Source organism: Thamnophis elegans, chromosome 11 (genome assembly GCF_009769535.1).
Source record: "Thamnophis elegans isolate rThaEle1 chromosome 11, rThaEle1.pri, whole genome shotgun sequence".
Taxonomy (NCBI): Eukaryota; Metazoa; Chordata; class Lepidosauria; order Squamata; family Colubridae; genus Thamnophis; species Thamnophis elegans.
Window position 1 is genome coordinate 15,004,710 of NC_045551.1, and position 24,762 is coordinate 15,029,471.

Sequence of the window (24,762 nt, forward strand, 5' to 3'; positions counted from 1 at the left end):
CCCCAGATAATAAGCCCTCCCCAAAAATATTGCAACACAGCAGCCATGAGATGACCACACTCGCTGCCTCTTGCACCTCAAAAATAATAAGACCTCCCCAAAAATAAGGTCAAGTGTTTATTTTGAGGGTCAAAAGAAAAGAAGAACCTGTCTTATTTTGGGGGAAACACAGTAGTTATAAAATTGTCAACAAATACAATAGGATTCTTCTTCAGGCTAGCAAAATGGTAAGACAGAAATTTGAGCCATTATTATTGAAAACTCCACAAACACTTTTAATGTCAGAAATGCAGAAATGTATTAAATATTATTTGAATTTAAAAGTTAGAATTTTATTTGATGACTATATTATGTACAGAACTGATATGCAAATTGGGCTTGTGTAATGTTTATACTAACCTCCCTCCCAAATTTATGCTTGAACTTTGTCTGTCACCCACCCTTCTTGCTGAGTACAGTAGTTGTAACATACAGTTCTCACTAGAGGCCTTTCTTGGTGTTATGCATTTTTGTCCTCTCTGGAAACTTAGATGCAAGTAGTCCTTGACATAAATCACAATTGAGCCCAAACTTTCTGTTGCCAAATGAGACATTTGTTAAGTGAATTTTGCCCCATTTCACAACCTTGCTTGCCAGAGTTGTTAAGTGAATCACTGCCGTTGTTAAGTTAGTAACGTAAGTGAATCTGGCTTCCCCATTGACTTTGCTTGTCAGAAGATCACTAAAAATGATTGTATGACCCTGTTACACTGCAACCATCACACATATGCCAAGCATTTGAATTTTCATTATGTGACCCTGGGATGTTGCAACATTCATAAGAGTGAAAAACAGTCATGTCCCTTTTTTAGTGCTGTTATAACTTTGAATGGTCACTAAATGAACTGTTATAAATCAAGGACTTCCCCTATTGCTATACACTGAGGTTGTTGCTGCCTTAAACACTATGGTAATTTCTGAATTAGGTCTCTCACAGCAACGGTTCTCATAACCTCATAGCCAGGTCCTCTTCCAAAACCACAGTTGATGTTGCCAAGCTCCAGCAAGAAGAGAGAACCAGCAGCTAACTTGCCACCTAAGACATGAGCAGCATGGAACTCAGCAGGAGCCTCTACCATCCAGCCTGCAAATAGGAGGAAGGCAGAAATGCAGAGAATGCTTGAATATGCCAAAGGCCTGCTAAATCTGGCAGGATTAATTAGAGAGAAAACTAAAGCAGATCAAGGACAACTCTTCTTTGGTGGAGTTTGGTGGCTATTGTTATTGAGTAAGTAGCTTTACTCCAAAAGGGCTGTTGGAACAGGGTTATGGTGAAGGCTTCGAGTTAATTCCTCCTGGGAGAATTTCCTGTTTCCTGAAATTCTGACCTGGTAGTACTCAGGTCAACTTGTACATAGCTGATTTAATAAACAAATATTAACATATATGAATTTCAATCTAAGTATCTGAACTAAGTAACAAAAGATAAATCTGGTATAAAGATAAATATTTCTTTTTGTAAAGCTAACATTGGGTCCTGAGAATACATAATGGAGCTCCGGACAAGTCTGAGGTTCATTCACACAGTTACTTTGCTGTGATTCCCTCCCATCCCAGAGTCAGGAGCAAAGGTGGGTTTCTGCCGGTTCACCCTGGATTGGGCGAACCAGTAGAGACGGTGGTAGGAGGCTCCGCCCACCCACCCAGATAAGTCTTCTCATGTGGAGAAGCATCACACAAGTGCACGAGCATGCACGAGCAAACCAGTAGTAAAATAAATTAAAACCCACCACTGATCAGGAGTAAGTCATTCAGCATAAATTCTGCTACCCCACAGAGTGCTCTCACCACACCTGCCTGGTTTGACATCGGCAAACAGGTGCCTGCTGCATTGCTTCCACCCACCCAGCTCATTCCTGCAACATGGCAAGGGAAGTGTTTGGGGGTTTTCCTTGCCTGAAACGGAAATAACACAAACCATATTGTAACTCATCAGTGCAAAATGCATGCTGAGATGTCACATATAAGGCTTTACTTCTCCATACAGTCATTTTTTTTCTTTTTCCCCCTCTGCAAACGACTATCAACCTTTAAGCATTAGATGGGGAAAAAAGAGTTCATGACCCTTAACTGATTTCCACAGCCCAGATGCAGCTGCTGCATAAGTGTTCTTGTCATGCCTTGATAATGATGTTCACTTAACTTTGTTCCCCAAAATAAATTAATAGCAAATAGAGATAGCAATAGCAATAGCAGTTAGACTTATATACCGCTTCATAGGGCTTTCAGCCCTCTCTAAGCAGTTTACAGAGTCAACATATTGCCCCCAACAATCTGGGTCCTCATTTTACCCACCTCAGAAGGATGGAAGGCTGAGTCAACCTTGAGCCGGTGAGATTAGAACCGCTGAACTGCAGGTAACAGTCAGATCAGATATTTGGGGTACCATCTTGCCTAACATCCTCCATATGAATGAACAGTGTTCTCAAATGTGAAATGTTATATTTTTGAGAATGGTCAGAAAAACAGGAAAGGTCTGCATAATATCCCATATTACTGTATGAGTCAGAAGGGAGAGAAAGAGAGAAGGGTGGGGCTGGAGAGCCAGGTTGATATAGTGGTTAGGGTACCATTTGTACATTGCTAGATAAAAATATTTTTTTTTAATGTTTAGAAAATTCTAATTAGTAAAGTTTTCTCTAGGAAGGGAACTGGACAGTAAGAAATGCAGGAACAGTTCAAAATAGGGGCAGGAAGTTGGATGTCCCACATACTCCATTTAATTTAGAGAGTCCACTGTATTTTGACTTACAAGAAAAAATTGCTCCATGAGAAAATTCACCAAATTGGGCTTGGCATTGTACAATTGCTAGGAAGAAAGGAAATGTCTGTACAGTGTTCCTTACCACCTTACTTGCACTTTTCTTTGTCTAGACAAGTGGCCCATTTCCAGACGAATTACTTGGCTGGAGAATTCTCCATTTCTATTTTTAGTAAGTTTCCTCCAGGGCTTAAAAGTGGCTTAGAGCTATAATGAAAGCAAAATCACCACACAAGAGATAGGTATCCTCAAAATGGTACAGTCCAACTTAAGTTTCTTGTTTTTCTCCCTATCCATTACTTATATTCCATAACCCAAACAAATAATAAAGCTTTACTTTGGAAGGACTCCTCACTTGTCCTTCCTCCACAGAATGCGGATTCCTACCAAGAAATGATGCTCAATTCCACACACTGCCATTTCACTATGGCACTTCGACTCCAAAAAAGAAATGAGGCTCAATAACCTCCCCCATTTTCATGGGAGGCATTTGCACTTTAACAAAGCAATCTCCCGTACCAAGTGACCTTTCCCCCTTCTCCCGTGTCTTGGCCAAGAGAGATCAATACATCAGTCAGCAGAGGAAATCAGATAGTTTAGATGAGCACTTTCAATGCTTTGAAACCTTTATTCCATTACATTTCAAAATCCATAATTAATTTCCAAAGCAACAAGGATCTTGCTCAGAGTATTCCAATCTTAAACTAATTAGACCCATAAACATGAAGGTTGATGAAGCTCTTTCAAAAACTGAAGAAGAAGTGGTTCTAAAAGGAAACACGTTCATCATAAAGTCTCTCATTTGTAATCTACCTGATATTACATGACAGAGTTTTGTTAAACACCAACTAATTGTAATAGAAAAGGAAACAACTCCAACTTCAATTGTTAGAGAAGCTCTCTGGGTCCTAGGTGAGATAACACTTGGATAACACTAAATAGATAACATTTGGATGGTAAATATAGATTCTCAGTCATCCAAGTCATGGTCAGTGGTAGGATTCAATATTTTTTACTACCCGCTCTGGCTTGGTGGACATGGCAAGGGAAGGATACTGTAAAATCTCATTTCCTCTCCATTTCAGGGGAACGTTACTGCAAAATCCCCATTTCCTCCACATCAACTGGGACTCGAGAGGCAGAGAATAGATGGGCGCAGGGCCAGTCAGAGGTGGTATTTACCAGTTCTGCGAACCACTCAAAATTTCCACTACCGGTTCTCTTTTGAAGATATTTTGCAGAATCCACCATATTTTTATCCAAAATGCCTTAACATTACGACATGTCCACCATATATGAAAATATGTAGCATCGAGAGAACCACATCTCCAACATTTAGGTTGAACATTCGGATACATAGAAGCAAGCTTTTTGGGATCTAAGTGCCATCTATAAAACATCTTATAAAAATTTTCTCTCAGATTTTGTGCTTGTGTAAATTTCACATTTCTTACCCAGATTCTTTCCCATGTGTCCAGCATTATTGGTTCCTCAATATTCTGAGCCCATTTTATCATACAATCCTTAATCAGTTCCGTTTCAGAATCCATCTGTATTAATACATTGTATATCCTCTTTATATGCATTGAGCTTTGATCTCTTATTTGTTTAAACAAATTATCCTCAACTTTTACAAAGCCAATTTTTTTATCTGTTTTCCACCTGGCCTGTAGTTGACCATACTGAAACCACGTTTGAACTATCTTCTCTTCTTTAAGTACCTCTAAAGATTTTAATTGCAACACCCCTCTTTCTAAAATAAGAAGTTGTCTATAGGTGGTTCTATCGTGTTTTTGTTCTGTATTCATATTTTCAATTGCATGTCTAGGAATTGCCCACATGGGCAATTTATCATTTAGTTTATGTTGGTATTTTTTCCAGACCCGCAATAAAGCATTTCTTAAAATATGATTTTTAAAGTTCTTATCCAGTTTTTTGTTAAATAACAAGTAAGCATGCCAACCATATACCAAGTCGTGTCCCTTGATATTCAATATTCTATCATTGGTTAAATGAGTCCAGTCACTAATTGCAGATAATGCCACTGTATCATAGTATAATTTTAAATTAGGTAATTTCAATCCTCCTCTTTCACGTGTATCTTGCATTATTTTCATCTTTACCCTCGGTTCTCTGAAGTACTCAAAATTTCTGCTACCAGTTCTCCGAACTACTCAAAATTTCCACTGCTGGTTCTCCAGAACTGGTCAGAACCTGCTGAATACCACCTCTGGTCTTGGTTGTCCCAAAGGTGCTTTTTCAAGAGGCAACTGGACTTCCTGGTTTTTTCTTTGAAGACATTTCACTTCTGATCCCAGAAGCTTCTTCAGCTCTGATTGGATGGTGGAGAATAGAAGGATTATACACTTCGAAGACAGCTGGTCATTTGTATTCTTTTAGAGAGTTGTTGAGGCCACCTGGAGGTTTATCTGTGTTGTCAGGGTCTTCTGAGTTGTGAAAATGGGTGTGGAGTCTTTTTGGAACTGTTGAAAGGACTGTGTTGCAGACTGGAGATAGATGATGTTATATGCCTCCCCCTCTGTTGAGAGAGGGCTGTTCAATTTTGACATTGATAGCCTCTTTGAACCCTCTTTCAAACCAGCGGTCCTGTCCAAAATGTGGACTTTGCCGTCTTCAAAAGAGTGGACTTTGCCTTTTAAATGCAGATGGACTGCTAAATCTTGTCTTCATGGGTTTGTTTTCCTATGTTGTGCCATGCGTTTATGAAGCGGTTGTTTTGTTTCCCCAAAGTAAGGATCTGCACATGGCTCACTACATTGTACTGCATATACCACATTGTTCAGTTTGTATTTGGGTGTTTTATCCTTGGGGTGAACAAGCTTCTTCTTGGGTTTGAAGTGTACACATATGTTGTGTTGGCTGAAGATTGTCCTGAGCTTTTCCAATATTCCTACAATGTATGGAATGATGTTGCTTTGTTTATTCATTGTCTGTTATGGAGGAGCTCCTGTAAGATCTTTTTTGAGATTTGATGAAGGCCCACTTGGGATAGCACATGTTCTGAGGGCTTCCTTGATGTGTTTTAGTTCTTTCCCATCTTTGCTGGTAGACAGGCCTTCAAGTTGGTGATGTAGTGTTCTGATGACACCCGTTTTGTCCTCCAGTGGGTTGTGGGAATCAAAATGTAAATACTGATTTGTATGAGGGAGGGGGGGATGTTTCTGTAAATTTCAATGTTAAGACTTCTGTCTTCCTTAATCTGTACTGCATAATCCAGGAAGGCTAGACTATTTTCCTTAACATCTTTCCATGTGAATTTGATGTATAGGTGGTCTTCGAGGTACAACCTTAATGGAACCTACCCATGAATCAGACTCAATTTAACAATTTTTTAAATTTGATTCAATTTGTTAATTGAATCAAATGGTCATGAAATGAATGAAGATATAAGTTATTATTTCCTTTGATTTGTTAACTGATTGCTGCCATCCAATGGAAAGGCTTTCCCTGCTGTTGCCACCTTAAAAAAAAAAAAAGGGAGGGGACACCCAGGAAACTACAGATCAATCAGCCTAACATCAATAACCAGGAAGATACTGGAAAAGATAATTAAAAACCAGATCTGACAACATTTAGAATCGAGTAAAGTAATAACTAGCAGTCAGCATGTTAAAAACAGATCATGCCAAACCAATCTTATTTCATTCTTCAACATAGTGACAAATTAGTAGACCAGCGAATACTGTTGACATAATATGCTTAGACTTCAGCAAGGCATTTGACAAAGCAGACCACAACCTACTTCTTGGTAAGCTAGAGGCAAGGTGAGCAAGCTTAAGGCAGAGGAGTACAACTCCTTCATGCCTGGCTCTGAGCAATGGATGAGGTGCAATGTGTATCGGGATTAAGAATCACAGAGCCGGAAGGGATTTTGGATGTGTCCTACATTACACCATCCCAGATACCATCCCAGATGTATGGATGTCTTTTCTTGAAAGCCTACAGCAATGGAGCATCTACAACTCTGGGGGGAAAAAACCAGCTCCATTAGTCAATTGTTCTCCAATTGTCAGGAAGTTTCTCAGAATAACAGAATGAAGTTATTCTGTTAACAGAATAGCAGAGAAATGCTTGTTCAATCTATTCTTAAAAACCTCCAGTGTTGGAGCACCTGCAACTTCTTGAGATAAATTGTTCTATTAGGAATTTTCTCCTTAGTTCTAGGGTGGTCCTTTCCAATTTGGACCTCTCCTTAACACACTTTCACCCATTGCTTCTTGTCCTACTCTCGGGTTTGTAGACTAAGTTTGCCCCATCTTCCCTGTGATGGCTCCTAAAGCACTGGAAGACAGCTATAGTGTAGCCAGGGCTAAGATAAATTAGTGTGGCCAGTTCACCATCATTTGCCACCGCCAATGATGGCGGTGCCTACTCACTGCTGCCAAGTCATTGCAGGACAACTCAGCACAGCCAATTTACCACAGGGACAACTCACAGTGGGTGGCCGGAGGGAGAGCCAGGTTGGTGAGCGAGCGGGTGCTCTACCCACCCGGTGATGGCGGTAGCACCCGGGGGCTTTCCATCTTCACACCTGCCATCACCACTGTTGCTGTCACCATACCAAATTCCAGGACATTCAGAGTTTGGGCTGTTCAGCAATGGCTGCTGTTGCCACTGATGCATCAAGCTCCCAGAGCTCCCAGAATTAAGCCTGGTAGGTGTTGTGTAATGGGAATTCCCTGGCCACTGCACCCTGCCCACCCATTTGCTTCCCCACTCACCCAGCTCTCTCTAGCTGCCCATGGCAAGTTGTTCTTGTGGCCGAGGTGAGCTGAGGTGGCGCAGTGGTTAGGGTGCAGTACTGCAGGCCACTTCAGCTGACTGTTATTTGCAGTTCAGTGGTTCTAATCTCACCGGCTCAAGGTTGACTCAGCCTTCCATCCTTCCGAGGTGGGTGAAATGAGGACCCAGGCTGTGGGGGCGATATGCTGACTCTGTAAACCGCTTAGAGAGGGCTGAAAGCCCTATGAAGCGGTATATAAGTCTAACTGCTATTCCTATTCCTATTGCTATTGCCTCGCCACACTGACCAACCATGTCCCATTCTGCATGTAACCACTAGTCCTTCTCTTTGTTAGACTAGACATATGTAGTTCCTGTTCCTTGTACAATTTAGCCTCCAGGCCACTTACCATTTTTGTTGCTCTTTTCTGCACTCTTTCCAGAGTCTCAGTATCTTTTTTGAATCGTGGGACCCAGAACTTGGAACTTGGAACCAGTACAGGTAGGCTTTGATTTACAACAATTTGTTTAGTGACCATTCAACAGCACTGAAAAAGTGACTTATGACAGTTTTTCACACTTACAACCATTGCAGCATCCCCAAGGTCATGTGATCAAAATTCAGAATTCAGACATTTATGGATATTTGCAGTGTCCCAAGGTCATGCAATCACTTTTTGCAATCTTCTGTCAAGCAAAGTTAATGGGAAAGCCAGACTTACTTAACAACTATGGCATTAACTTAACAACTGTGGCAAGAAAGGTCATAAAATTGGGCAAAATTTACTTAATAAATATCTCACATAGCAACAAAAAATTTGAGCTCAATTGTGGTCGTACATTGATGACTACAAATGTGGCCTCAATAGTGCAGTGTAGAATGGTAGTTTCAGTTCTTGTGATGCTATACCTGTTGCTGCAGTTTAGGAATGCAATATGTTTTTTGGCAGCTGCAGCATGTTGCTGGCTCATATTTAAATGATAGTCCATTAGGACATCAAATTTCAAGTTCTCACAGTTACTATTGTTGAGCCAGGTACCACCTAGTCATGTGTGCATTTGGTTTTTCCTGCCTAAGTGAACTGCATCTTGTTTTTTTTAAATTTCAAAAGTTTTATTTTCTTTTAAAACAAACATTTCATCATTCCTCAGTGAGACATCGGAGTACATTTTTTGTGTGTGTCAAAATAGTTCTAGTTTACCATCAAATTCTTGTCTAGCCTAATGTATACCCCTCCCTCCCTCCACTCTCCCCCCAACCCCCCTCTTCCTCCCCCCCCCGACTTCCCAGAACCCGTACACAGTATGGATTTTTAACAAACACAGTCTAAAATCTATTGAGAAAAAAGAAATAAAGAAATTAATGACATCTCTACATTGATCTTAGCTTCTTCTTGCTGAGCTAACTTTAAACAGTTTAAATCATTTCTGATCATAAGCATAGGCTAACTGGAATTTCTTGGTCCCGTATTTATTTTGTATATAAAATAAAGAGCCGAGGTGGCGCAGTGGTTAAATGCAGCACTGCAGGCTACTTCAACTGACTGCAGTTCTGCAGTTCGGCTGTTCAAATCTCACCGGCTCAGGGTTGACTCAGTCTTCCATCCTTCCGAAGTGGGTAAAATGAGGACCCGGATTGTTGTTGGGGGCAATATACTGACTCTGTAAACCGCTTAGAGAAGGCTGAAAGCCCTATGAAGCGGTATATAAGTCTAACTGCTATTGCTATTGCTATATAGTCAATCCATTTTTTCCAGTCTCGTTTATATCTCTCATTTGAGTGATGCATCTTGTTGAATAGGATCCAATGCTCAAGTCTGTCAAGATCATACTGAATCTTGAATCTGTCTTCCAAAATTTTGGCAATTGCCCCCAGGTTGGTGCTATCTGCAAATTTGACCCATTGTATCCCTCATCTATATCATTTATGATGTTGAAGAATACTGGGCTTAAGACAGAGCCTTGAGTTACCCAACTGCATTCTTTCCTCAATCTAGATGTAGTTCCATTGAGGACAACATGATGAATGGGGTTGATCAGCCAATTGTAAATCCATCTGTGGTGACGCAGTCTTCCACATTGTACTATCTTATCAAGATGTCGACTGTGGTATACAGTACTTTGTCAAATTCCTTACTAAAATCACGTATTTCCCTGCTCCACTAATTTAGTCACGTTGTCAAAGATGACAATAAGTTTTTTCTGGCATGCACTATTTTTAACAAACCCATGTTGATTTCTAGTAATAGCTTTGCTAGTTTCTAGGTGCTCACAAATCTGCTGCTTGATTATCCTTTCCAGAATCTTTCGAGGTATTGATGTCAGGGTGATTGGACTGGAGTTTGCTGGATTCATTTTTCCCCTTCTGAAGATTGGAATCCCCATCAGCACTTTTTCAGTCCTTTTGTAGTTCTGTGGTGCTCCAGGAGCTTTGAAATATTTCTTTAAGTAATTCTACCCTGCGTGTGATGCACCTGACCCATGGGCCGCCAGTTTGACAGGCCTAGACTAGAAGATCTCCAAGTCTCTTCCAAATGTGTCATTCCGGTTTCTATATTTTTTTCTATGCTATCTGTCACCTTCTTGCCATTTTTTCTCATTAGTGGACCAATCAATTCCTTGATTTTCTTCTTGTTCTTTATATACTGAAAGAAAGTGGGTTTTGGTATTTTTTTCCAAGTCTGTCAGAATCACATCCAGAAAGCACACACAGATAACTGATTCAGCAGGATTCATTAACTTCTTTATATACTGTATATACTCGAGTATAAGCCTAGTTTTTCAGCCCACTTTTTGGGCTGAAAAAAGCCGCCTCGGCTTATACTCGAGTCAGTGAAAAATTTGCCCGAAATGGAGGAGAAAAAGGGGCGGGGCCATGCCGCTGGGTGACACTCGTGAATGGCCCAGTGCCCCTGTGAGTTTCCCCTCCCTCTGTGTCAGTTTGCCGCGCAGCGCGCACCGCACCATCCCCCCTCCTCACGTTCTAATGTAATGCAGGTCTGTCTTACGATTCCCCTTCCTCCCCCTCCTGCCGCTCTGCAACAATGTCCCACCTCCTCCTTGTTATGGCAAGCAGCCACATAGCGATGTCCCACCTCCTCTGGTACAGTGATCCAATGATAGGAATCACTGTGCCGTGTGTCATAGGAGGCGGGACATCGCTCCCGCGGCTGCACGGGACATCATCATCACAGCGGGACATCAGCATCATGAGGTGAGTGAAGTATTTCATTGAATACACCGCTAGTTTACTGTTTTTCTTTGAAATAAATATTCAAAAACATTATTGGTATCTATTTTTATTTTTGAAATTTACCGGTAGCTGCTGCATTTCCCACCCTAGGCTTATACTCGAGTCAATAACTTTTCCAGTTTTTTGTGGTAAAATTAGGTGCCTCGGCTTATATTCGGGTCGGCCTATACTCGAGTATATACGGTACATAAATTAGACGTGAGTAAATATACAATACCAATAGTGGATTCTCCAACGTGGTAGTAGTTACAGGCAAAACACAGGCAGAGGAGAGGTTGGTTTCAGTTAAGCAGCCATTCCCAGGCTTCTTACTGTCTGGCATGGCTCTCAGTCACCAAATAGTTTGTTTGTTTGTTTGTTTGTTTGTTTATTAGACTTATATACCGCTTCATAGGGCTTTCACCCTCTCTAAGTGGTTTACAATTTTTTTTAGCAAATTGAGTCAGCAACTTGCCCCCACGGTCCGGGTCCTCAATTCACCCACCTCGGAAGGATGGAAAGCTGAGTCGACCTTGAGCCGGTGAGATTTGAACCGCTGAACTGCAGATCACAGTCAGCTAAAGTGGCCTGCAGTACTGCACCCTAACCACTGCGCCACCTCGGCTCCAATAGTTCCCATTGGCTGACCCAGTTGCCATGCCTATACACTGGCTGGCCTTGTTACCATGTCCTATTCCAGTCAGTCACCAATGGCTGACCTGTTGCTATGTCCTATTCCAGTTCATGAATATTCTGACACGCCTCCCTTCATGACTGGAATAGAAATAAAACCGAATAACCTAATATTCTTCCCAGACTTGTGTTTGAAGACCCAAATTCACAATTCCCCTCAAATACCTGAAAATCCTTTTTACTGATACATGAAACAAAGATCATTCACAAATGCTAATAATTGACAATCCTCACCTTGTAACTTTACAGTGTATATGCAACCATCAGCCTTGCAACTCTTGAACACTTCAATGTAGTATCTAGAGAGATATTCCAATTCCTGGCTGACTGCTTCAGCCCATAAATGGCCTTGTTCAATTTATACACCGTGTTAGGCTTTTAACTTTCATACCCTGGTGCTTGAACCATGTAAATTTCTTCTTCTAACTCAGCATTGAGGAATGCTGTGGTTATGTCAAAATGCCAAATTTTATGGCCACATGCTGCTGCCAGTGCTAGTGCCAGCCTTATGCTTTCACTCTTTTTTTTCCCATCTCAATTCAAAAGTTTTATTTCTTTTAAAAACACAAATATTTCATCATTCCTCAATCAATAAAACATCGAAGTACAATTTTTTTTGTATGCCTCTCCCTCCCTCCACCCCCCCACCCCCCCTCCTCCTTCCCCCCCGACTTCCCAGAACCCGTACACGGTATGGATTTTTAACAAACACAGTCTAAAATCTATTGAGAAAAAAGAAATAAAGAAATTAATGACATTCTACATTGACCTTAGCTTCTTCTTGCTGAACTAACTTTAAACAATTTAAATCATTTCTGATCTTAAGCATAGGCTAACTGGAATTTCATGGTCCCGTATTTATTTTGTATATAGTCAACCCATTTTTTCCAGTCTCGTTTATATCTCTCATTTGAGTGATCTGTAAGATATGCCGATATTTTAGCCATCTCGGCTAAGTTTGTGACTTTCAATGTCCATTCTTGAGTTGTAGGCAAGTCTTCCTTCCTCCAGTATTGCGCCACCAACAGTCTTGCTGCCGTTATTAGGTGCAGAATCAAGTTAGTCTCTACCACTGTAAAGTCAGTACATATACCTAATAAAAATAACTGAGGAGTAAACTTTATCCTTCTTTTAAAGATATTTTGCATAATCCACCATATTTTTATCCAGAATGCCTTAACCTTTTGGCAGGTCCACCATATGTGATAATATGTAGCATCGAGCTTTCACTCTTCACTGTTGGCTCAAATACCTCCTCATAGTGCACATTTTTCTGTGAAAAACTTTGTGCCACTAACTTTGCTTTATATTGTACCTCATTATTGGGTAGTACTTTCTTCTTATATACCCACTTGCATCCTACAGCTTTGCTACCCTGTGGCAGTCATAGATGTGAACATTCCATGTTCACCCATGGATTTCATTTCTTTGTCCATGGCTTCTTTCCACTTGTTCACATTTAGGTAATTCCAATAGTTCTTTATATTTCCTTGGCTCAATCCAGACATCAAACACCTTTACTTTACTAGCAGAATACCTGTCAGGTGGAATCCCCTAGTTCCATCGCTCTGACTTGCGTGGCATTGACTGCTGCTGTGTTTCAACCCTCTTTCTTCATATCTTTTTCAGCTTCTCCTTCCTGAACGCTGACGCCATCACTGTGAGTTACCATCACTGAGTTACCATCACTAAGTGGATCACCGTCACTAAGTGGATCATGCCAAAATTTACATCAATTCTGTCCCAATTTTGCTCTGCAAAGCTAGCAGGCCTGGAAATCACTATTCTTTTGTCCTCATTGCTAAAGCGATAGCTCTTTGAGCCTGGCTCATAACCCCTTAAACCTGAGCTTTCTAGCCTTTGGTTGTCCTTTTCTTCTAACTGCTTTTGGAATATGCACCCATTTCATCCCTATAAGTTAGGATTAAGTCCAGAATAGGTGACCTTCTATTCTCACCTTTCAGGTGACAAAATTGGCAGCTGGGCATGTCAAAAACCTGTTCAATCACCAACTTGCTGTACAGTTTGCTTCTCAATTGATGTTACGTACATTTTTGCCAGTATTTCCATTGTTTATTTTGCTTGTAGCTTCTATCATGATCTGCTAACTAAAGCTGGATGAAAATAGCCTTCTAAAAGGTTTGTGCTATATTTCTCCATCTGAAGCCTATCAAGCCATCTGTCACTATATGAAACATATTTGTTTTGGATTATTATTTTTTTCTTTCATATTTTGGAGATTATATATTTCAAATGTTAGAGATGCCAGTTCTCCAAAGATCCAGTCCTGCAGCAATTATTAAATGACTTTGATTCGTTACATTGCTGTTTGCTGAGTGGCAGAACCCTGACAGTTGTGAAGCCTAGCTCAAGAACAACGTAACAAAATCCAGTCAAAGTTCAGATCCAAAATTCTGTTCTTTATTTGCTTTAACATTTAGAAAGAACCTTACCAGACGAAACCTTTACTACCTTTATCCCAATCAATATACCCTCGGAGATTCTAGGGTAAGGATGTCAAACTCAATTTCATTGAGGGCCACATCAGGGTTGTGGTTGACTTTGGGGGACTGGGTGGGCATGGCCAGGGTGGACATCTTTCCTCCCTCCCTCCTCATTCCCATCTCCTTCCTTCCTTCCTTCCTCCCTCCCTCCCTTCCTCCCTCCCTCCCTCTCCTCCTCCTCATTCCCAACTCCTTCCTTCCTTTCCTCTTCCTCCTCCATTCCCTTTCCTGGAGGAGAAGGTGACCCCCGGCTTTAAATGTGATCTTTGTTAAGAGCCAGGGATGCCCACTCAGATACCCGCTGCTTGTTTTTTCCCCAAAAGAAAGAGAGAAAATGCCGGCCCAGGGTCGGCATCGTAACTTTTTAAGGATTTGAAAAGCCGTTCTTTTAATTTTGGGGCCTCACTTTTTGGGACAACCCCACCCCTCCTTCCTGGACCTCCTTTGTTTCCAAGAAAAAAAGAAATGGGGGAAAGGAAGAAGAGGGGGAGAAAAAAAGCCACACACTCACACAAACACACACACAGAGGAGACGAATCTGAATTGGAGAAGGGATTTTTACAAGCCTGTAACTGCCTCCTCCACTCCCACTGCCTTTTCTTGCAAAAAGCACAGAAACAACGCTCCCAGAGCTAGAGAGCCACACTGCGAAGCAAGGAGGAAGAGGAAGAAAAACATCCTGACTTTAAAAAACTTGGGAGAAACACACACACACTCGCCAGCCACCTCCTCCCCCACATGGCTGCTTCTGCAGAGGCCAGCTGGGCTGGGCACCAATCAGTGATGGAGCCCCACTGGAGGTTTGGAACTATAGGAGGCAAGCAATCAAGCAGGGAAGCAGGGCAGGAGAGATCAACTGCCAGCTGGAGTGATGTCAGCCTCAGGGATTTAATTTTCAGATCATCTTTTTCTTTCCCGCGAGTGTCAGGAACTGTGCTTGGTTTGCAGGGACTGGGGTTTACTTTCCCTTTCTGTCTTTGCCCACAACAGCCAAGGAATGCTGTTTCTTTTGCTGCATCCCTCCTCTCCCAAGTTGCTTTCTCCAGCTCGTTCCTCCCTCCCTCCTTCCCTGCCTCCCTTCTTCTCATTCTCATCTTGTTCCTCTTTGTTCAGGAAGGAACAAGGAGAGAGAGAGAGATTGGCAACAGGGCAGGGGTGGTTCCAGTGAAAGGGAAGCTGCACAGGCTGTAAGATGGGCTGATGAGCAGGCCATGGAGTCACTGGTGGTGGGTGCGGCGCTGATATATAACAGTATGGCAGCCATCTGTCCTGGAATATGGTGAGCCTTAAATCCATGGGGCCTCCCTGGAACCAGCAAAGGGCCAACCCTGCTGCCTCGGCCCCAGTCCCTGGGCATGCACAAAGGAGCAAGTGAGTGCCCAAGGGGTGGGGCCGAGGTAGCAGAGTGGCCCCGTGGATCTAAGACTGACTGCATTTCAGTTCAGATGCAGGCCATCAACTTATAGATCAGTGCCTGTCCAGCTGGGGCTGAGGCGCCAGGGGCCAGTCCTTCGCTGTCCTCAGGGGAGCCCCAATGGGCCAGATCTAACCACATCACAGGCCAGATCTGGCCCACGAGCCTTGAGTTTGATACCCCTGTTCTAGGCAGTGTGTCAGCATTCCAAATATCATCCAAAATTAAATCAAAGTCGAAGGCAAAGCATTGCTCTTAAGTTCCAATTTATTAAGAGAGACATGTTGGCACATTTTGGAAACCCGAATCTGAAAACTTCCTGGGGTTTCCACCCAGTTGAAAGTTCATGATCTTGTAGAGCCAAGGTGGCGCAGTGGTTAAATGCAGCACTGCAGGCTACTGCTAGATCAGCAGGTCAGCGGTTCAAATCTCACCGGCTCAGGGTTGACTCAGCCTTCCATCCTTCCGAGGTGGGTAAAATGAGGACCCAGATTGTTGGGGGCAATATGCTGACTCTCTGTAAACCGCTTAGAGAGGCCTGAAGGCCTATGAAGCGGTATATAAGTCTACTGCTATTGCTATTGCTATTGCTATTGTCCCTACACCCACAAGTCCATCACATGGTCCAATCTTCCATTGCCACGCTGGCATCTCCACCCATCCACTTCCAGTCAGGTGCAGAGGTACAGAGACAAAGAATGACCTTGGGCTTCTAGAAAGGAATGTTTTATTTTGACAAACACATTCTATTTCTTACTATTCCCCCTCCCAATTACCCCACTAATGAAACAGCATAGTAAAATAACAGAGTGTGTGGTAGGTCAAAGATCCTAAAAGGAATACGACTATAGGCCTGACAGGTGGCCTCTCCTCAGAAGAAAAACGTTTCCTGAAAGAGAATAACATAGGGGTTAATGTAACCAAATTAACCACCTCTTCCCCCCCCCCCCGCGGGACCCTTTGGCTTGTTGGGAAACTTCTCATGGAATTGTTTTACTAACCTATCCGCTTTTAGGTCCCAGCTTTTCACCCAGATAGCTTCAGACAAAGGGTACCCCTTCCAATGCACTAAATACTGTAAGCGACCCCTATACAGCCTGGAGTCTAAGATTTTTTTCACCTCATAATGTGTCTCCCCTTCTATCACTACAGGAGGAGGGGGAGCTTGGGTGAACGGTCTTATGCTGGATCCTATTACTGGTTTCAATAAGCTACAATGAAATACTGGGTAAATCTTCCCTAGAATTCTGGGTAGACTGAGTTTAACTGTAACTGGGTTAATTATCTTCACTATTGGGAATGGACCTAGAAATTTTGGGCCCAATTTCTTGCTAGGCAGTCTTAATCTTATTTATTTGGTAGATACAAAAACTTTGTCCCCCACATGAAAAGGGGGTTGGAGCGAGCGATGTTTATCAGCTTGCTTCTTGTAGGCTTCTGCCGCATCTGCTAGACCCTTCTTCGTGTTTTCCTATCATTTCTTTAGAGTGTCCATCCATTCATTCAGAGACATGGAGGAGGTAGGTTCTCTAGGCAGCTCAGGCATGGGAACAAATTCCATGCCACTGGTAATCTGGAAAGGAGTTAATCCAGTGCTACTCTGGACCGCATTGTTGTATGCCACTTTGGCGAAGGGTAGCAAGTCCAACCAGTTGTCTTGCTGATAATCCACGTAACACTGAATGTATTGTTCCACCATCGCATTGGCCCTTTCTGCTGCACCGTTCGTGCTGGGATGAAACACTGAGCTGAGTCCTTATGTGGACACAATGGACCTCAGGAACTCTCTCCAGAACTTGACAGTGAACTGAACTCCGCGGTCTGAAATGATTCTCTTGGGCACGCCTTGCAGGTGATAAATGTCTTTCAAAAACATTTTTGCTAATTTCTTTGCGGACAGCAATCCTGAGCAAGTGATGAAATGCGCCTGCTTGGAAAACAGATCAATGACTGTTCAGATTACTCTATTCCTGCTGCTGTCTGGGAGCTTGATGATGAAGTCCATTGAGATCTCCTCCCATGGTTGGCTAGGGGTGGCCACTCTTTATAGTAGTCCAGGGGTTCCCCAGCCATGTCTTCATCATTGTGCAAGTAGCACAGCTTTTTACATAATCTTCCACCTCCGATTTCCTCTTTGGCCACCAAAATTGATGCCTGGCGAAGTGGAGCATTTTTAGGAATCCAAAGTGGCTTCCTAGTTTCGCATCATGGCTTCGCCCGTAGAACTTTCAGCCTCAACTCCACAGGGACGTCCACTTTGGACCCCTTCCAGGCTAAGCCACAGTTCATCATTAGAATGTCCTTGTTATTGTTGAGCCACAGGTCTGCCAGGAGTGCTGATTTTAGCGCTGTCATCAGCTTGTCCTGGCTTTGGGTGGTGACTTGGGCCACCACCCTCCCGCCTTTTGGAGGGAGGAAGAAATGATGGGGTGAACAACTTTTTCCTTCTTACTGTTGTACTGCGGTTTTCTCAACAAAACATCAACAAGTTCTTCCCTGCAGGGATGTGTTTAAGTTCGAATTTGAACCTATGAAAGTATTGTGCCCAGCGAACTTATTTGAGGGATAATCTTCGATGGGCTTTGAGAGCTTTGAGGCTTTTGTGATCAGTCCAGACCTCGAACGGCATATTCCTCCCCCTTCCAGGAGATGTCTCCACGTGAGCATGCTCCACCTGATCGTGAATGCTTCTTTCTCCCAAATGGCCTACCTCCTTTCAGCAGTGGTGAGTTTCTTGGAGATGCAAGTGCACAGCAAGAGGTGGCCGTCTTTATTCTTTTGTAGTAGCACTGCAGTTATTGCTACATCACTGGCATCCATCTGGATTATGAATGGTCACTCTGGGTCAGTATGTTGCAGTATGGGCTCTTAGGCAATGAGACGTTTTAATTTCACAAAGGCTTTTTGACAGTCCATTGTCCACTTTAGGGGTTGAGTTGCTTTCGGCTTTGTTGGGGAAGGCCTCGTTTTTAATAGTTCAGTCAATGAGAGGGCAATTTCCCCAAAAGTTGGAATGAACTGCCTATAGAAATTGGTGAATCCAAGGAAGCTTTGTAGTTGTCTGCGAGTACTTGGAGGTTTCCAGTCTAACACAGCTTTCACTTTTCCTGGGTCCCTGAGCCGGTGAGATTTGAACAGCCGAACTGCAGAACTGCAGTCAGCTGAAGTAGCCTGCAGTGCTGCATTTAACCACTGCGCCACCTCGGCTCTTTTCATCTTCACTGATATTTTACGCTGACCAGGTCAGGTCAGTGTTGGGAGTCAGCACCCCTCGCCAGCACCCCGTGCAGGGGTTGCTAATGATTTATTTTTAAAGGAGATTCAGGTTAGTGTCAGTGTTCCAAATATCATCCAAAATTAAATCAGAGTCAAGGCAAAGCATTGCTCTAAGTTCCAATTTATTAAGGGAGACATGTTGGCACATTTTGGAAACCCGAATCTGAAAACTTCCTGGGGTTTCCACCCAGTTGAAGTCTATGATCTTGCCCCCACACCCACAAGTCCATCACATGGTCCAATCTTCCATTGCCATGCTGGCATCTCCGCCCATTCCACTTCCAGTCAGGTGCAGAGACAAAGAATGACCTTGGGCTTCTAGAAAGGAATGTTTTATTTTGACAAACACATTCTACTCCTTACTATTCCCCCTCCCAATTACCCAACTAATGAAACAGCATAGTAAAATAACAGATAGTGTGGCAGGCCAAAAGGAATGTGATTGCAGACCTGACACAGTGACTATCCTAACTTTCTTCCTCTTCCCATGGTTCAGCTTACTCTGGTATCTTGTGTCACCCATGTCCTTGGAATGTGTTCCCTCCTTCTTGGGAACCTGCTGCATTATTCTAGTCCATCACATCACCTCCCTTTTGTAGGCACATTCCATCACACATCTTTTTTCTTGATATTTTAATTGGCCATGGCAGCATCTTAGTCATATGTATTCATAATATTTAATACATGTAATGATTTATTGCATTATAATGAATAAGATGTTCCCTTATTTGTATAACATATTGGGTTGAATCAAAGAATAAAATTGGAGGTCATATGCTGAAACGTATGCAGATACAAACTCAAACCTATCATTACTGTGCAGATAACCTCATTTTGGAATCCATAGTTGGAATTGCAGAAATGGTTCCCAAGGGATATTTAAAAGATTTCTGTAGCTATTCTTTCTTGACAACAACCATTAGTGCATTTTCTTTCTTATTCTTTCTGGTCATGGCCCAGTTCTTTCTGGTTCTATAAATGCATACCTGGGCCAGAAGAATGAATCCAATACAATATATTTTGCCTTCTGAAATATATATTTCCTGAAAGGAGTTGAGAAAGTGCTGTGAATAGATGAAAAATTAGTTTAAAGCTTCAAAATTGATGTTAGGTTGAGGTATAGAACAGAGGAAGCGGCATCTAATAAATGCAGCTTTAAAATGCTGATCAAGAGATACAAAGATTTTTCTTTCTCCCAAGTATAAGGGAACGTGAGAAAAGAGGTGATTGCTTCAAGTTAAGATGAGCACATTCACAGGGGGCTTAGTGTCTTGGGAAGATTGGATCGTATAATATGGTCTCCCAAAATCAATTTAAAAGGGGGCTAACTGAAGTGGTAAAGTGAAGTCATATCAACAGAATGAGATTTGGTTGTATTTTGGAATGAGATATTTTTCTAATATCTCTTTTGAGGCAAACTTTAGAATTTCTCCCCTTTTTCTTTATACTACATAATATTGGGGGGGGGTGTTAGAAGATTTAAATGGACAGAAAGAAGTATATATATATATATTCGCGGATGTTAGTAAGTAGGTCTTTGGTTATTCGGGTTTTCTCCCGCATAAAATTGGAGGTGTCTTGGCGACGTTTCGACGAAGTCTCATTCATCATCTTCAGGCTTCGTGCTTCCAGGAGCAATGTGAGATCTCGGCTGTTTCTTCCTTTTAACTGCCAGTGGAGGTTTGAGCTGATTTGGTGGGAGCTTGGCTATGTTCTGATTGGGTGGAGGTGTGTTCTGATTGGTTGGGGGTTTGTGTTTCATGTAAGAATAGGAGGGGTTTAAAGAGGCTAATGGTGCAGTTGCAGTCTGGCTTCTGGTCCTTGGTCATGCCTCATCATCAGATCTCACATTGCTCCAGCACGAAGCCTGAAGATGACGAATGAGACTTCGTCGAAACGCCGCCAAGACACCTCCAATTTTACGCGGGAGAAAACCCAAATAATCAAAGACACACACACACACACACACACACACACATGAATATAAATAATGTTTCCTTTCCTCCATCTTAAAGAGAAAGTATCAACCTTAATATAAGATTGAGTATCTCCCTCTAAAAGGCAGGAATCTCAATTTTAGAAAAGCAGTTAAAAGGAGGCTCATCGAAGGCAATTGCAGAACAGTTGTATACTGTTATGCTGCAAATTTTATTTTGCCTAAACTTCCTTGATGACAGAGCTTCTTTTGTATCATTTGTAAAGCCAGCAGAGTTTCCCAAATGCAGGTTATTCGCCCCCCTCCCCAAAGGGTATTTAAGGTGTTTTGTAATACAAGGTTGTAAAAAAGAGGAATTGTTCCTTTCCACTAATTTCAATATCCATGCTGAAAAAGGCAGCTTCTTGAATCACGTGACTGAAACTTCCCTCACTTATTTTTCTTCTGGGTTTTTATTTTCCAGCTCAGAATGGATAGTAGCAAGAAAGAGATGCTGGATCAGAAGCCTCTCTTGGAAGTGCAAGTACTACTCTCCATGGATTCTGCTCCGGATAGAGTCATGGATGGAGGAGCAGGGGGACTTACAGGGGAAAAGATACCCTGGGAAATGATCACCCCTGTTTGCAGCTTTGAAAAACTCTGAATCATTCAGCTTTTGGGGAGCAATAAGTTTTGACCTGCTATTCTAGCATGCTACTATGGTTGATGCCTGATCATTTATTTAATTGCTGAAATGTGACGTGATGAGCTACTGCCAAGAATCTCATAAGGAGGATTATCTACAAGCCAGTGAGGGCTTCATCATTCTTCAAGAAGAACATTAATAGTGAAATTAAACAATTATAACTGAAATGAAGTCTCAAAGATACTATCAGAAATGCTAACAACAGGCATGGTCAGAAGGTGAATTGTGTGGGAAGCAGCGAAGGATCTTTCTGCTGGTGGAAATCTTGATCTATATGCAGCAAACAATTCAGATGATTGCTATACTTTTGAGTGATCAGAACTTGAGGGTATCAGATGAAATATCAGGTTCATCTGTCATTGCCTTACTGGAATTTCTTTTATAATTAAGTTTTACTGCCAACGATTTCAAGAAATTTCACCCTTGATAAATGTAAGACTGGCCCTTGGAGCAATACCACAAAGTGGGAAGAAAAGGGTGGGTAGTTCCATCATCTCATCATGGTGCTTCCACCCCCAGATAAGCGCCATGTGTGTCTTACTACCATTGTTATTATGACCAGCATGGCATTCATGGATGCTTATCTGGTAGAGCAGAACCAAGGGCCTCGTAAAATTGGTGTCTGCATCATTGTTCTGGTAGGAGACATCTGCTTTTTGATTGTGCTGCGCTATGTGGCCGTCTGGGTGGGGGCTGAGGTGAAGACAGCCAAACGGGGCTATGCTATGATTCTTTGGTTCCTCTATATCTTTGTGCTGGAAATCAAACTGTATTTTATATTCCAGAATTATAAGGCTGATAAGAGAAATCTGGAGACGGTGGCTAGAAAGGCACTGACCTTGCTTCTCTCTATTTGTGTGCCAGGATTGTACCTAGTGCTAGTAGCCTTGGATAGCATGGAATATATACGTACCTTCCGGAAGAAAGAGGATTTGCGAGGGCGTCTCTTCTGGGTGGCCTTGGACTTATTGGATATCTTAGATATTCAAGCCAACCTGTGGGAACCACAGAAGACTGGCCTGCCAATCTGGGCAGAAGGACTCATGTTCTTCTATTGCTACATATTGCTCCTGATCCTGCCCTGTGTTTCCTTGAGTGAGATTAGCATGCAAGGAGAGCATATTGCTCCCCAGAAAATGATGCTCTACCCTGTCCTGAGTCTGGTGACCATAAACATGGTTACCATATTCATCCGAGCCATTAATATGGTCCTGTTTCAAGACAGCAGAGTTTCTACAATCTTCATTGGCAAGAATATCATTGCCATTGCTACCAAGGTCTGCACATTCCTAGAATACAAGAAGCAAGTGAAGGAGTTCCCACAAAATGCCATTGCACTTGAGCTCCAGCAGAACTCAGTGCCCCACAACCAGTCCCTCCACAATACACAAGGCCTTCCTCATGAGCCATCCCCCACCAGGGAGATTTTGGACACATGATGAGCCTCTTCTTAGATATCAGCATTGGTTCTTGTTTACTTGGATGGAGAGAATGGGCAGAGAAATAATACTGCTCTCATTCCAGCGTAGAGAGCTGCTTCTAGCACAAGATTTTAACAAATGGAGGAACATCCCCCTGCAACTCAGGTATTTCCAAGGGGCCCTCTGGAAAGAAAACAAAACCAATGGACCTTCCAAGCAGAACCTCATCTACTCCAGCATCTGATCTTTTCTATCTGTTTGTTACCTGTGCTTCAACTTGTAAGGAATGAGAATTTGTTATCACAGCCTTTTTTAAAGAAAGGGACAGGGTGGGATGGGGCAGGATGGGAGAATCAGGACTGGCACTTCAGTCAGTGCACCAGTATATTGAGTCTTATTGGAAATGGTTGTGTTTACAGTTTCTTATTTTCAAACAAAACAAAAAAAGGTCCTGTAAAGTTGCTGCAGAAAACTGGATTTGGGGCAGTTTTTTTAAATCTTTACTAAATAGATCCTTTGCTCTGTTCAGTTCCACTCAGCAAGCAGCAGCCTCACTCATTTGGCCAGGAAAGTTCTAACATTGCCAAAGTCTTCAGCCAGCCCTTCAAAGAATCTTATTTAACATCACATCTCATATTTTAAGAACATTTAAAATGATTCAGTGCAAGATTTCTGTTTTTCAGAAAACAAGTATTTCTGTTTCATTCACGTGTGTGCACACTTGAGTTCTGATGGAATGAAGTTCCAGAGCTTTTCAAGCTACATTGGCCTGGGGAAACATACAGGTAGTACTATAAATGAAAACGGAGATTCTCAGAATGATGAGCATTCACTTTTATTCCTGCAGCAGCTTAATTTATAACTGCTGCTTTTATATGAACTACACAGACAGCCTCTAAAATAAGGTATGGGACAACACCTTTAAGCAAAACCTATTGGGACACAAAACAGAGCAACAGTTTCCCAGCAAAAATGTTGCACAAGCCTGAAAGCAATGCAAGACTATTTTTTTCTTAGTGATCTCCTATTCCCTCACTGGTGTCTTGATCACATACCAACAGATTTTTTTCCAGTGAGTGCTCATTCTGCATCAGATACCTCATTTGGCCATGCATAGCCATTCCTCACTTAGCAACCTAAAACAAGGAATCAAATTTGTTCTTTTGCCATCCCCATAAAAATATATAGTCAATCTTATTGTGGTGGGATTTACTATATGCTTTTTAAGCTCAGTCTTGTCATTAGGTAAGGATATGAACATTTGGCCTATAAGTAGAAAATATTCAACTTGTTTATTACAGTGAATGAAAGCAAAAGAATTGGCAGAAGAGAGTCTAAACATTCTTGTTGTACAAAGTAGCCATTCTCTCAACCAAAAAAGGAGTGGAGAGGAATGTAAAGGGAAGAGGCAGTAGGAACATAAGTTTTGAAGATACTACATATCTTGAAAGATGCAAATGTATAAGGGTAATGCAGTCTTGCTCTGCATGGATCTGGGGTAGGGTATTGGGAATTAACCAAGTCACTACCTACATTGACCTTATTGCTCTTACTAGTTTACTAATTTTGGCCTCCCAAAACATGTTCAGGGTGTTGCTATCCCTGAAGGAAATATATGAAGATGCTTAGTGCATTTCATTATTTTGTCAATTGTCTGAGGTTTGTGTGATGCAGCTCCAAAGAGTTCAGTCACACCTTGGCCTGTGCATTTTATTTTGTTTGAAGATCATTCTATGTAATAAAGGGTTCTGGACACCCACCCACCAAGCATTTTTTTTGACGTGCATATTTTCCTTTTGTGGTTATTGTTGCTCTTATTTATCCAGAAGTCAGCATGTCCCCTCTATGAACATCAAAGGTAAGAGCAATGAGTTAACTTTTGAACCAACAGTCTTTGCTTTTTTTCAAGTCTATGCAAATAGGCCATTAATCGATTAGGCAGACATCCAAAAACCACTTTGTAAAAGAGAACCCTTTCAACATAAAGTTCATCAGAAGAGTATAGTTTTTAAAGAAACATGGTTGAATAATTTGACAAGGTACAAGGAAAATGACTGA

At 42.0% G+C, this 24,762-nt stretch overlaps 1 protein-coding gene across 1 annotated transcript in view; it reads left to right on the top strand.

Moving 5' to 3' along the window:
• The window catches only part of TMEM121 (transmembrane protein 121), a 39,680-nt gene extending 15,258 nt beyond the window's left edge, over positions 1 to 24,422 (top strand). The window contains exons 2-3 of the mRNA XM_032226135.1: positions 7,987 to 8,045; positions 21,062 to 24,422. Coding sequence (XP_032082026.1) covers positions 21,784 to 22,722 — 939 coding nt within the window. The 5' untranslated portion in view covers positions 7,987 to 8,045; positions 21,062 to 21,783 and the 3' untranslated portion in view covers positions 22,723 to 24,422. The remainder of the gene's footprint in view (positions 1 to 7,986; positions 8,046 to 21,061) is intronic.
• The last annotated feature ends 340 nt before the right edge of the window (positions 24,423 to 24,762 follow it).